The sequence below is a fragment of the Mustela putorius genome, unplaced genomic scaffold (genome assembly GCF_011764305.1).
Source record: "Mustela putorius furo isolate JIRA1106 unplaced genomic scaffold, ASM1176430v1.1 tig00004007_pilon_pilon_pilon, whole genome shotgun sequence".
NCBI classification, from domain to species: domain Eukaryota; kingdom Metazoa; phylum Chordata; class Mammalia; order Carnivora; family Mustelidae; genus Mustela; species Mustela putorius.
This window is the reverse complement of record NW_025422145.1, coordinates 6,935,780-6,948,078: the sequence shown is the minus strand read 5'-3', so window position 1 is coordinate 6,948,078 and position 12,299 is coordinate 6,935,780. Positions and strand designations below refer to the sequence as shown.

General features: G+C 55.3%; 1 protein-coding gene across 8 annotated transcripts in view; it reads left to right on the top strand.

The window, feature by feature from the left end:
• CIITA (class II major histocompatibility complex transactivator) overlaps positions 1–12,299 on the top strand; it is a 52,789-nt gene that overhangs the window by 29,236 nt on the left and 11,254 nt on the right. For all 8 annotated transcript variants that reach the window (XM_045072282.1, XM_045072285.1, XM_045072283.1 and 5 more), the window contains 10 exons: positions 692–835; positions 1,113–1,208; positions 3,517–3,579; positions 3,760–3,840; positions 6,007–6,051; positions 7,250–7,402; positions 7,837–7,974; positions 8,912–9,076; positions 9,591–9,659; positions 10,353–12,000. In XM_045072282.1, coding sequence (XP_044928217.1) covers positions 692–835; positions 1,113–1,208; positions 3,517–3,579; positions 3,760–3,840; positions 6,007–6,051; positions 7,250–7,402; positions 7,837–7,974; positions 8,912–9,076; positions 9,591–9,659; positions 10,353–12,000 — 2,602 coding nt within the window. The remainder of the gene's footprint in view (positions 1–691; positions 836–1,112; positions 1,209–3,516; positions 3,580–3,759; positions 3,841–6,006; positions 6,052–7,249; positions 7,403–7,836; positions 7,975–8,911; positions 9,077–9,590; positions 9,660–10,352; positions 12,001–12,299) is intronic.

Below are 12,299 nucleotides of genomic sequence, written 5' to 3'. Positions count from 1 at the left end.
CAGAATCGAAGGTATCTGATATGCCCTTCACCAAATGAGGAATCTTAGAATCTGCCCCGACTCCTGCAATTTACAGCTTAGGAAACTGAGGCATGGAGAGGAGCAGAGACTTGTTCGAGATCACCTAAGTTGGTAGAGCATAGCACTTAATTGCCTATGTTTGTATCAAAATCCCCAGCACCAAATCCTGGTTCCATGTGGAGCTGGGTCACTTTAGGTCCGTCATCTCCCCTCTCAGATCCTCAGTGTCTTCATGTGAAAAGCGAGGATAGTAAGAGTATCTACCTCATATGGTTTTTGATGTTAGAATGGAAAGTTCCAGCCTATGTGTCTGGCACATGGTAGATGCTCTACAGATCTCGACTGTTACCACGGCTGCGCCAGAGGTGGACCCTGAGTCTCCTGGCTCCCAGGTGTAAGAGGTCTTGAATCTACACTTCCCCAGTTCCCTTTCCTATATGGTGGGCATCTTCCCAGAGTGATTATAAGTTCCTTGGGGGAAGGAGATAGGACTTCCTCTCACCACTGCCCGGAGTGTGTAAGAAGTGCCAAATGAGCACTTCTGCTCACTTTCTCCGGCTCTCCCAAACTCTGGCCTTCACCAGGTGACCCAGCTAGGGACTGTGGTGGGTGTTAATTCTCTACATTTTTCCAATGCTCCCTGCACTGACTGAATGTGTCTCCCTTCCAGGCAGTGGGCAGTGTGCTGCCATGGACCTGGGGCCTCTAGAAGGCGGGTACCTGGAGCTTCTCAACAGCAGTGCTGATCCCTTGCAGCTCTACCACCTCTATGACCAGACGGACCTGGCTAGAGAAGAGCTTGAGCTCTGCTCAGGTGAGCTATCCCTGCTCTGGCCCCTCCCAGGTCCTTCCTCACCCCTTCCTCACTGCCTTTAGGGGGAGGCAGTCAGCAACTGGGGGTTGGGGTGTGGGGAGGCTGGGCAGGCGACGTTCTGACCGCCGAGCTCTGGTCAGCACCACGGACAGCTCCAAGCGCTCCCCTGTTTGCTTCGGGAGGGCACTTCTCCCAGCCCCGCAGCGCCTCTCCTTCCTTCCCCACCAGCCCTCTTCCCAGACTTTTCCTGCTTCATCCGTGGGTCTTTTCCCTCCAGAACCCGACATGGACACCATCAACTGCGAGCAGTTCAGCAAACTGTTGTGTGACATCGAAGGTGATGAAGAGACCAGGGAGGCTTATGCCAATATCGGTGAGGAAGCATTCTGAACCCAGAAAAAGGCCAGTTGAGGGGAAGAGTTCCTTTTTCTCTTTTGCTAACCTCACCCATTCACCACAAATCACAGCAGGATCCTCCCTCATAAATTAGGGCAAGGGGGGTGGGTGGGATTGCAGAGCAAGAGCTAGAAAAGAGACTCCAGGGAAATGGAGAGATGACCTCTTGCCCAATGACCACCAGGCAAAGTCTTTTATATTCTCTGCCTCCAGTTCTATACCTTTTTATATTTCTTGCTCTCCTTGCTTCCTTCCACACAGCCCATACCGTATACCCCTCCCTGTCTTCTCCCTTGCTCCTATGCCAAATGACTCTAGTATTTGTAATATCTACCATTTGGGTTAATTTGTTGCTCGCTGATCACTGTATGTGTGTTACTGCACTGAATCCATACAACAACAACAAAGGAAATAGATCCTATTAATATCTCCTTTTTGCAGAGGAGGAAATCGAGGCTTAGAGAGTTAAAGGAATGTACCCAAGCCTGCATTAGAGATAGCAATGGTCAGCCATGAGATGGAAAGCTAGGTCTTTCTCATTTCAAAGTCCTTCTTTTTAACCATGAAGAGGAAAGTGTCTAGGGTGGGGAGGTTCTCTAAGGCTTAAGCTGAGAGGCTTATCTTGCAGGTTTAAAAAGGGCAACTTTACTTCGAAATAAGGGCAGGACTCTTTGGGGAGAGGTGTTGCTGTTGGTTTTTGCTTTTGTTTTTTGGAGGGGAGTGGGGTAAAGTCTCCCTCCTTACAACTATCTCATAGAGTCTCTGTTGAATTAGAAAAAGATGCCCCCTCTTATGGAGGATAAAACCCCCATTTTTCCTCTTGCTGGGCAACCTTGTGCAGTCAACAACCTGCCCAACTGTTCTTTGTGGCCCTTTCCCTGGCAACCCAAGAGCCACATAACTCAGGAGGTCGTGCATAGCGTGAATGTGGCCAGTCTTTCCCCAGTCCACAGTTAATCCTGCCGCACACAAAGTGGAAAATGGAGAGTAGTAACTGTGTGTCTCAAAAATTACAGAACTGAGAAGTCTGCCCACTTCCTTTCCTTCTTGGGAACTTACTTGAGGAAGCAGAAGTGTTTGGTGTTGAGGACTTTCATATTCCTCACAGCTGGAGGCAGTGATGAAGGTTTGAGCATTACTTAGGATTTAGGGGGGTTTTTTGCAGGAAGTGGAAGCTGCCAAAGCAAGGGGAGGGGGAAGCTTCGTCCAAATCATTAGGCTTTCTCTGTGCTTCTAGAAAGCCAGGCTCTGGCCTGAGCATGCAATCATTTGAGACATCTTGAAATATATGTAGAAAATGGCTTCCATATGTGCATGGTGGGTATAATAATCACACCTCCCTCATGGGATGACTGAGGATAGGATGAGCTTCTCTGTGTAAAGTGTTTAGGAAAGAAAGGAATTTGCAAAGGGAGAGTCAGGTGCCCCGCCCACCCTGACCCAACTACCACCATCACCATCATCAGAGATATCAAGGTCACTGCTGCCCTTTCATGGCTCTCCATTGCTGATAAAATCAAGCCCTACCTTTCCCCCAACATGAAACTTTCCTGCAGACACCTGTGTCTGAGTTTTTCAAACACCTTTCCTCACCCCGTCCTCACTTCCCCAAACTCTCCGCTTTCCACCTCTCTGACTGTGACCGTCTTTCAATGTCTGGCTCTGAGATCCCTTCCCTCTGGAGCCCTCCCTGAAAGACCCATGCTGCCATACGCTGTTTCCTCTGCCCTTTTGCCGTGATAGCTGTCTTTCCCTGGGCTCCCAGTCATGTAGCATCTGATATAAAGAACCACTGTTTCTTAATTGCCTGTGGTGTCCTGGCTACTGTATCTGATGCTTTAACTTAGAGGCAGAGCCTCTAATCCTCACCATGCATCCTTGGGTTGTAGGCATTTCTTATTCTCATTACACAGCTGAGGGACGTGGAGCCCCAGAGAGGTTAAGTCATTGGTCCAAGCTTGCACAGCTAGTAGGGTTAACGGGGGTCAAGCTGGGATTGAAACTTAAAGCCCATGACAACTCTACCACACTGCCTTGTACTACTTTACAGCAATAGTTAAGTTTTCATGGATGCGTATCATCCCTTCAACTAGATTGAGAGCCCATGAAGGTTCAGGGTTCCTTCATTAATTTGATCTTTGAGTCAGGAAATGCTGATTGAGCCCCCCGCCCCATGCATGCCAAGGCTGGAGGGTCACAGTTCCTTGGTGCCCACCCCAAGGCCAGGCACACAGTGGGTATTCAGAAAACTCATTGAATGACTGTTCTTTTCCTTGTCTGGGCAGCGGAACTGGACCAGTACGTGTTTCAGGACTCCCAGCTGGATGGTCTGGGCGAAGACATTTTTAGTAAGTTGGGGGGACTCTTGGCTCAGCCTGCATTTCCTTCCTTGTTCCTTGGTGAGCAACCTGATGACCTCCCTTCGAAGGATGGTCAGATCCTGCCCCAGCACACCGACAATGAAGGCTCATTTGGGGCATCCACTGACTGTGTGTTGCAGTCTCTCTCTTTTTTTTTCCCCCCCAAAGTCGAGCACATAGGATTGGATGAAATAATCAGCGAGAATGTGGAGGTGCTGGAGGAAGCAGGGCAGAAAAGTCAGAAAAGACGTGAGTAAGCCCTTCTCAGATCTGACCTCAGCCTGCTTGACTCCTGGCCCTGCCTTGGCCCCAGAGCCTGCTGTGGCTCCCAGTGGCTTCCCTTGTTAAGTCCTGTCTGCTCTGCCTGGGTTTGGACGTGCCACCCTCCACTCCCCTCACTGGTGCTCCCTGGTGACCCAGGGAGGAAGCAGATAGCCCTGGAGCTAAGGCCATTCTCCAGGTATGTCTCTAATGACCTTTGGGCTCTGGCTTCTCTTTCATCCTTAGTTGTCACCCCTGTCTTTGAGGGAGGTGTCTTCAACCTTAGATTCTAGAGTCAGCAAGAACTGGGTATGGGTCCGGGTCTGTTATCTCTGGACTCTGTGGCCTTGAGCAAGTGCCTATCCCTCTCTGAGCCTCCTACTCAGTCTCCCTTTCTCCTTTGTCCTTACTGGCAGTCATCTTTTTATACCATCAGTTTTTAAATGCAAATTGCTGCCCTGCTAACCCTCCAATGGCTACCAAATACATACACAAGGCAGATATGATCTGACCCTTCCCACCTCTCCAAGCTTGCTATGGGGCAGGATACTCCAGCCACACTGGCTTCCTACCATTCCTAGAATTCATGTACCCTTTCCAGCCTCAGGCCTCACGTGCCCTTGGCTCTTGAGGTTCTATCTGGAAGGCCCTTTTCCCAGTTTTTCCCAAGGCAGGCTCCTATGAATTCTTGAGGTCTTGGCTAACATGTCACCTCTTCCTGGAAGCCTTCCCTGACTACCTTTCCCCATGGATCACCTTGCTGATTTTCACCTTGTGTGTGTATCTCCTTGTCCCTTAGCACTTGTCACCATCTGGACTTTTTAAAATGTATTGCCTTTTGCCTGGTTCCCTGCTGCGAGAACCGTGATCTTGTCTTCCTTACTCATGAACTACACCCGCAGGATCTAGCACAGGGCCTCCAGTAGCACCTCAGTAAATGTCCACCGAGTGCGAATATCTATAAAATGGGTTGAACAGACGAGTGAGAGCTTACTACGTTCCAGACCACATATCAGACATGTACCTATTACTTGATCTGTCCACAGATAAAGCAGGTTCATGCTATAAAAATTCAAAAGGTGCAAGGGAAAAAAAAAATCTCCTTCCCACTCCTGTCCCCTAAGCCCTCAGTTCGCCTCCCTGAAAACAGCCTACTTGGCTGGTTCCCTTCAGGGAATTCCTCTTGCTGGCTTGCTTTGTTCATTTTATTTGATAGGTATTTCCCCCAGCATTTTACTGTGAAGCTTTGCAACATGAAATAAAGGTGAAAGAATCATACTGCAAATGTTTGCCTTAACATACCTCTGTCCGTCCGTCCATCTATCCCACTATCCATGCACTCATCCATTTGTTTTTTATTGGGAACATTTCAAAGTAAACCGCAGACACCAGTACCCTTCCCCGTAGGTCCGTTGGCATTCTCATTCTCTTTCAGCGTGGAATTTCGCTGGGTGGGTGAACCGTGATTTAAGCAGCCCCTTGCTGAGGGGCGCGTAGGACTTTTCCCCGCTAGTGTGCTACTGCTCGATACTTAGCTCACCGATTTTCCATTCGTCCCTGCAGAGTAGGAAGCTCTGCCCCTGTGTCCCAGATGAGTGATCAAAGGCACACAGAGGTGGGGTGCCTGGGTGGCTCAGTGGGTTAAAGCCTCTGCCTTCAGCTCAGGTCATGATCCCAGGGTCCTGGGATCCAGCCCTGCATCAGGCTCTCTGCTCAGCGGGGAGCCTGCTTCCTCCTCTCTCTCTGCTTGCTTCTCTGTCTACTTGTGATCTCTGTCAAATAAATAAATAAAATCTTTAAAGAAAAAAAAAAAGGCTCACAGAGGCTCTGTTGCAAAACCACCGGGCTAGGGAGGGACCCCAAGCAGGTTGTTGTTGTTTTTGTTTTTATTTTCCTAAACTCAGAATCGTCTTGTGTCCCCTTTGTGGTTCTGCCTCTTCCAGTCCCTCACTGCCCCTGGGTCTTCAAGGTGGGGTTTGGGCACAAGCAGGCAAGCAGGGTGGCAAGGGTCAGGGGAAGGGGAGGGACTGGGAGCTGCAGGGCCACTTCCCAGCCGTTAAAGGCCGGGCCATGGGGGCTACTGGGGTTCATGGGCCCCTCATGGCTGGGACCACACCTTCCTTGGGGCGGCTGACCATGATGTTCTCTTTGCAGCCTTCCCAGAGGAGCTGCCCATGGACTTGAAGCACAGGAAGCTAGGTGAGCAGGGTGGGGTGCACCGAGGGGGGGGTGCAGAGTGCGAGGCAGGGAAGCCAGCCTCTTCAGGAGCATGAACGAACTGGCAGTGGAAAGCCAAGGCTCAGAGAGGGGAGGTCACTTGTCCAAGATCACACAGCCAGTGAGAGGCGGAGCTGGGATTCAAACCAAGATTCGGTCATGACTCCGTTGCCCCTGCTCTGCCGTTTAAAGGCCGCTGGAAGATCCAACTTCTACAAAGCCTCTCCACCGACACCCCTTCTTAAATTCTGAGTCAGAATTGAGGCCCCACTTTCTGCCTTACTCCACTGCCCCTCCAGACCAGACCACACGTCTCCTTTTGGAGGGCAGCGTCACCTAGGGTCAGCTGGTCACCCAGCGCCCTCTGGCCTCCCGAGAGCCCTCCCCCAGGCTCACCGTCCCCCACCAGGGGCTGCGTCCGCTCCCTCCACACCCCCTCTCATCCCTCTCAGCTGTTATTGCGAAGAAGGTGGGGACCCTAGCCCCCGAGGGGCCCAGAGTGAGGAAGCAGCTCACAGTCTAATGAGGGAAGCCTAGTCCCTGCCCTCAGAAAGTTCTGATCTGGTGGGGGAGACTGGGAGCCCGCCCCTGAAGAATCCAGAACGATGGAGAAGCGATTCCTGCCTTCGGACATCTCTTAGTCTGATGGGAGAGACGGGGTTCCTACTTTCCAAGACCACCAGTCTGATGGGGGAGACAGGAGCTCTGCCTGTGAAGACCCCGGGGTGATAGAGAGGTAGTTCCTGTGTTCAGAGAGCTCCCAGTCTGACGGGAGAAGCAAATGTCTATCCTCTTCAACCTGCTTACTAAAGGGAGGAGAGAAACCGCCCCACTCAGATGGGACAGCACAGGACAGATCCTGCCTCCTTTGGGGAGTGCTTGGGGCCTCGTAAGGTCCCCCCAGGGGCTCAGAGGCTGGCTGTGGAAGGTGGTAGGGGCCTGACCCAACAGCCAGTGACAGGGAGAGGGCCGGGGGGGGGGGGGTGGAAGGCTGCTTGGCACAGGGAAGTTGCCGACAGAACAGCTTCCCCCAGGGCTGGGAAGAGAACAGGAGCTCCCTGCAACTGCCAGGAGAGAGATCCACTCCGCTTCTGCGATCCTCCCCAGAAGGGCCCCGCCAGACGCCCCCTCAGATCCCACCCATGGTCCCCCAGATCTAACGTGGTCCTCTTCCTCACAGCCGAGCCCGTCACTGTGCCCATGGTGACTGGCACGTTCCTGGTGGGGCCAGTGAGCGACTCCTCAGCACTGCCCTGCCTGTCACCTCCTGCTGTGTTCAACAAGGAGCCAGAATCCAGCCCGAGTTGGATGGAGGAGACCGTCCTGATGCCTGGTATATTAGGGACTTGGGGGGGGGGGGGGGTTCCTCCCTCCCGGGGGGTGCCTGAAAAGTGGCCACAGTAAGGCCCACCAGGGACAGGAACCCTCCCCCCATGTTGGTGCCACCCAGATCCCTCCCAGCTTGTCCCATCCCTCAGGGTCCCCGTCAGCTCAGCCTGTGCCCGAGAATGTGCCTCCACAGGAAACCTCCCTGGGAGATAGAGCCAGGAATCCCCGCCCGTGAGGGTGTTTGCCCAGCAGCCATCTTCGTCCATCAGCGATGAGCTGAGCACCTTATCTGCCCGCTCACTCTGCTGGGTGCTGGGGACAGACACAGCTGCTGCTCTGGGGGACAGTGGAGCCCTTTAGAAAGAGAGTCAGGTCTTAACTGCAGAATCAGAGAACGGGATTATGAACACTGGTGCTCACTGACTTTGTCTCCTGCAGTGCCCCCTTCTAGTTCCTTGCTGGGGTGCCTTCCTGCTGGACCCATTCAGATTGTCCCCAGCCTCCCCTCTCTGCCCCAGGGGCTCTGGCAGATCTCAGGGCCTGGGACAGGGGTGTCCAGTATGGTCATCTATCAAGGTAAGTGTTCGAGACCTAGCCTCCCCCACCCTGCCCCCTCTTGTGGCTATCTGAACACTCCCTGCCCCCGTCCTCCCCCAACCCCAAGCATTTGACACCTTCTCATAATCCTCCCTCCCCAGAACACACTTCTCTGACCCCCTTTCCCATCTATCAAAAGCATAAGAGCAGAGGTCCCCGAGGTGGTCTGGGTGAGGGACCTACTCAGGGGCTGTAACTTTCTATGTATCTATCTCTTTCCCCCACTAAGCCTTAGATTTGCCTTTTTTCCCCCTTTGTGTTAAACCTTATTATATTTAAAAATCACATCAATACTTGCTCATTCACAAGTCAAACGAAATGAGAGGCTTACAAGAGTCACGGAGGCTCTTCTGCACTCTCTTAGCCTAGCGTGGTGAGCGGTTTTGTATGCCTCTTTGCGTGGCTTTTTTGGAATTACCTTCTTTCTTGATCGGCAGGCTGGTCCCTGCTGACCTCCCCCACTGAGGAGCTGTGAATTGCCCAGGGCAAGGCTCCTTTGGGCTCTCAGGGCTGGGAGAGAGGATGAAGTCAGTGGGCGAGACTGTCACCCTAGCCAAGAGCACCCTTTAAACGTTGGAGGCTGGTTTTTTTGTAGAAGGCACTGGTGGACCCAAAGCAAGGGAACATGCCTGACCTGACATCCAGGCCAATGAGCACTGATTGCAGAGCACGATGAGTGTTACTGTAACAGACTGTGCCCATTTCACAGATGGGGAAACCAAGTCGCGGTGAGCTAGGTGTAACTCCAGAGTTCTTTCCTCAGTCCTGTCCTGAGAGGTCTTCCTTTGGAAGTTCCCCAGTCTCCTCCCCAGACTTCCCAAGCTGAGACTGATCTCCTTTGGGATCGAGGGGTGACCCAAGTGGGGCCCGGGGTAGATACCTGGTTGTTCTGACCCTTCCCTTTGTCCCAATATAGGCGACATGCCCCAGGCCAGCCAAGTGCTTTCTTCCAGTGGCCCAGCTGTGCAGAGCCTCCCCAAGTCTCCAGATCGGCCTGGCTCCACCAGCCCCTTTGCTCCGTCTGCAACTGACCTTCCTGGCATGCCAGAACCAGCCTTGACCTCCCGTGCAAATACAACAGGTAAGGACCCTTGGGGGCTCGTGGGAGTTAAAGGAAGCAGGACAGAGGCCCTGGGCGAAGGCATCATGTCAATCAGGTCCATGAGCCAAGCTGTCCACAAGGACAGGCAGGCTGTGTTTATAGGTAAAACAAGGCAGGGTGGTCTCCAGGGAGTGGAGAACCCATGTTCCACCTAAACTGGACCACTGGCTTTCCGCTGCTTGCCATTGGGCACGAAACCAGACCCAGTGCAGCCAGACCTTCTGAATGGTCAGCAGAATCTGCAAATTCTCCGTTTTTACATAGGTACTATGCTTTTTAAACCACGGGTTAAAATTTATAAAGCAGCGCTGGCCCAAGAAAGGCCTCTTTGAGTGGGATACAGCCTCAGGTCACTCCCTTCTGACCATTGTCTCGGGGGAGACCCAGCCCCCAGCCTCCCCACCCGCTGGTTCTGCCTTGGGAGAGGACTGAATGTTCCCGAGGCAGGAAGGTCCCCGGGGAACGCCCTTCACCCAAATTTCTTCATCTGCAGAGGACCAGAAGTCCCCTACCCAGGGCCTGGCGACTCATGAGGTCTCCAGCAAGCCTCCGAAATGGCCTGGTGAGTGAGAGGGGGCGGACTCTCTGTGCCCTGGGGACGTCTCTGCTCCTTTGCTCCTTCTGTGAGCAAATCATGTGTGCGGAGGTCCCGCCCTTGTAAGCCCAGGCCAAAGGTGGGGGTGGCATCTGGTTTTGCTGACTCTGGGCACGGGGGTGATGGGAGGTGGGATCATGAGACCAGGACCGAGCCCCAAGTCTCACTCTGGTCTGTGAGCTCTTCTAAGCAGATACATGGAATCATGCATGTGACAAAAAAAAAAAAAAAAAAAAAAAAAAAAGCCCTAATATCATCCCCCTTTTGCAGAGCGGGGACTCCTGGGGGACCCCTGGAGCCATAGCAGGGTCCATAAAATGCTCCGTAATTAGCTATGGGCCTGGGATTTGAACCAGATATACGGATTCCACTCTCTTAACTCTCAATACCGCCCCCCACCGCAGGGACTTTCTGTAGTGAGGGAGGGTGCTTAAGAAGGAGCTTAGGGAGTAAATGAAGGGGCAGATAAGGAAGGGAGAAGACAAGTGAGTGAGGGGTGTGAGAGTCAATGAATGAATGAATGAAGTCTGCGTCACAAGGCAGCGGGTGGGGACCAAGACGCTGGTGGTGGCCGTGGGGCTGGTGATGGCCCAGCCTGCTGCTAGCACTGTCCCCACCCAACACACACACACAGACACACACACCCTTGGGCCTTTGCAGAGAGCGTGGAGCAGTTCTGCCGTTCCCTCCGGGACAAGTACCAGGCCGAGCCCGCAGACCCGGAAGGCATCCTGGTGGAGGTGGAGCTGGTGAGGGCGCGGCTGGAGAGGAGCAGCGACAAGAGCCAGGAGCGGGAGCTGGCCACCCCGGACTGGGCGGAGCGGCAGCTGGCCCGCGGCGGTCTGGCTGAGGTGCTGCTGGCTGCCGGGGACCGCCGGCGGCCGCGGGAGACGCAGGTGATCGCCGTGCTGGGTAAAGCCGGACAGGGGAAGAGCCGCTGGGCCCGGGAAGTGAGCCGCGCCTGGGCCTGCGGCCAGCTGCCCCAGTACGACTTCGTCTTCTACTTCCCCTGCCACTGTCTGGACCGCGCGGGGGACAGTTACCGCCTGCAGGATCTGCTCTTCTGCCTGGGCCCCCAGCCACAGCCCGCGGACGAGGTCTTCAGCCACGTCTCGAGGAGGCCCGACCGGGTTCTGCTCATCCTGGACGCCTTCGAGGGCCTTGAAGGCCAAGACGGCCTCCTGCACAGCGCAGGCGGACCCGTGTCCACAGAGCCACACTCCTTCCGGGGGCTGCTGGCCGGGCTCTTCCAGCGGAAGCTGCTGCGAGGCTGCACTGTACTGCTCACGGCTCGGCCCCGGGGCCGCCTGGCCCAGAGCCTCAGCAAGGCCGACGTCCTGTTCGAGGTGACCGGCTTCTCCGCCCAGCAGGCCGAGACCTACGTGACCCGCTACCTGGAGCGCGTCGGGGGTACCGAGCGCCGAGAGCGAGCCCTGGCGCTCCTCCGCCGCCGGCCCTTCCTGCTCAGCCTCAGCCACAGTCCCACCGTGTGCCGGGCCGTGTGCCAGCTCTCCGAGGCCCTCCTGGGGCTGGGTGGCGAGGCCGAGCTGCCCTCCACGCTCACGGGACTCTATGTGGGGCTGCTGAGCCCTGCGGCCCGCGGCAGCCCCCCGGGGGCCCTGGAGGGACTGGCCAGGCTGGCCTGGGAGTTGGGCCGCAGACACCGTGGCACCCTGAGGGACAGCCAGTTCCCATCAGCGGAGGTGAGGGCCTGGGCCGTGGCCCGAGGCCTGGTGCAGCCTGTCCCGGGGGCCCCGGACTCGGAGCTGGCCTTCTCCAGCTTCCTCCTGCAGTGCTTCCTGGGAGCCGTGTGGCTGGCTCTGAGCACTGAGATCAAGGACAAGGAGCTGCCGCAGTACTTGGCCTTGACCCCAAGGAAGAAGAGGCCGTATGACAACTGGCTGGAGGGCGTGCCACGCTTCCTGGCTGGGCTGCTTTTCCAGCCTCACGCCGATGGCCTCGGAGCCCTGGCGGGACCGGCGGGGGCCGCCGTGGGGGCCAGGAAGCAGAAGGTGCTCAGCAGGTACCTGAAGCGGCTGCAGCCCGGGATGCTCCGGGCCGGGCGGCTGCTGGAGCTGCTGCACTGTGCCCACGAGGCTGCGGATGCTGGGCTCTGGCAGCACGTGGTGCAGGGGCTCCCGGCCCGCCTCTCCTTCCTGGGCACCCGGCTCACACCGCCCAACGCCTATGTGCTGCACAGCGCCTTGGAGGCGGCCGGCCGAGACTTCTCCCTGGACCTCCGCAGCACTGGCATCGACCCCGCTGGGCTGGGGAGCCTCGTGGGACTCCGCTGTGTCACCCATTTCAGGTGCGGGAAGGGGGGGCAGCGCTTCTGCTGTGGTCTTGGCGCTGGTCCTGGCGCTGGGCACCGCGGTGGGGTCTCGGTCAGAATGTACGGTCGCCGGGTGGGGGGATGCCTTCTGTTTTCAAGATGAGGACATCCAGGCTCAGAGAGGGACAGCAGCTCGCCCAAGGTCACACAACCCGTGAAGGACAGTGTCTTCCACCCATATTTGTGGAGTTTTTAAATTAAAAAAAATTTTTTTTCTATTTTAGAGAGGTGGGGGAGGAGAGGGAGAGGGAGAAGGAAAGAATCTCAGGCAGACT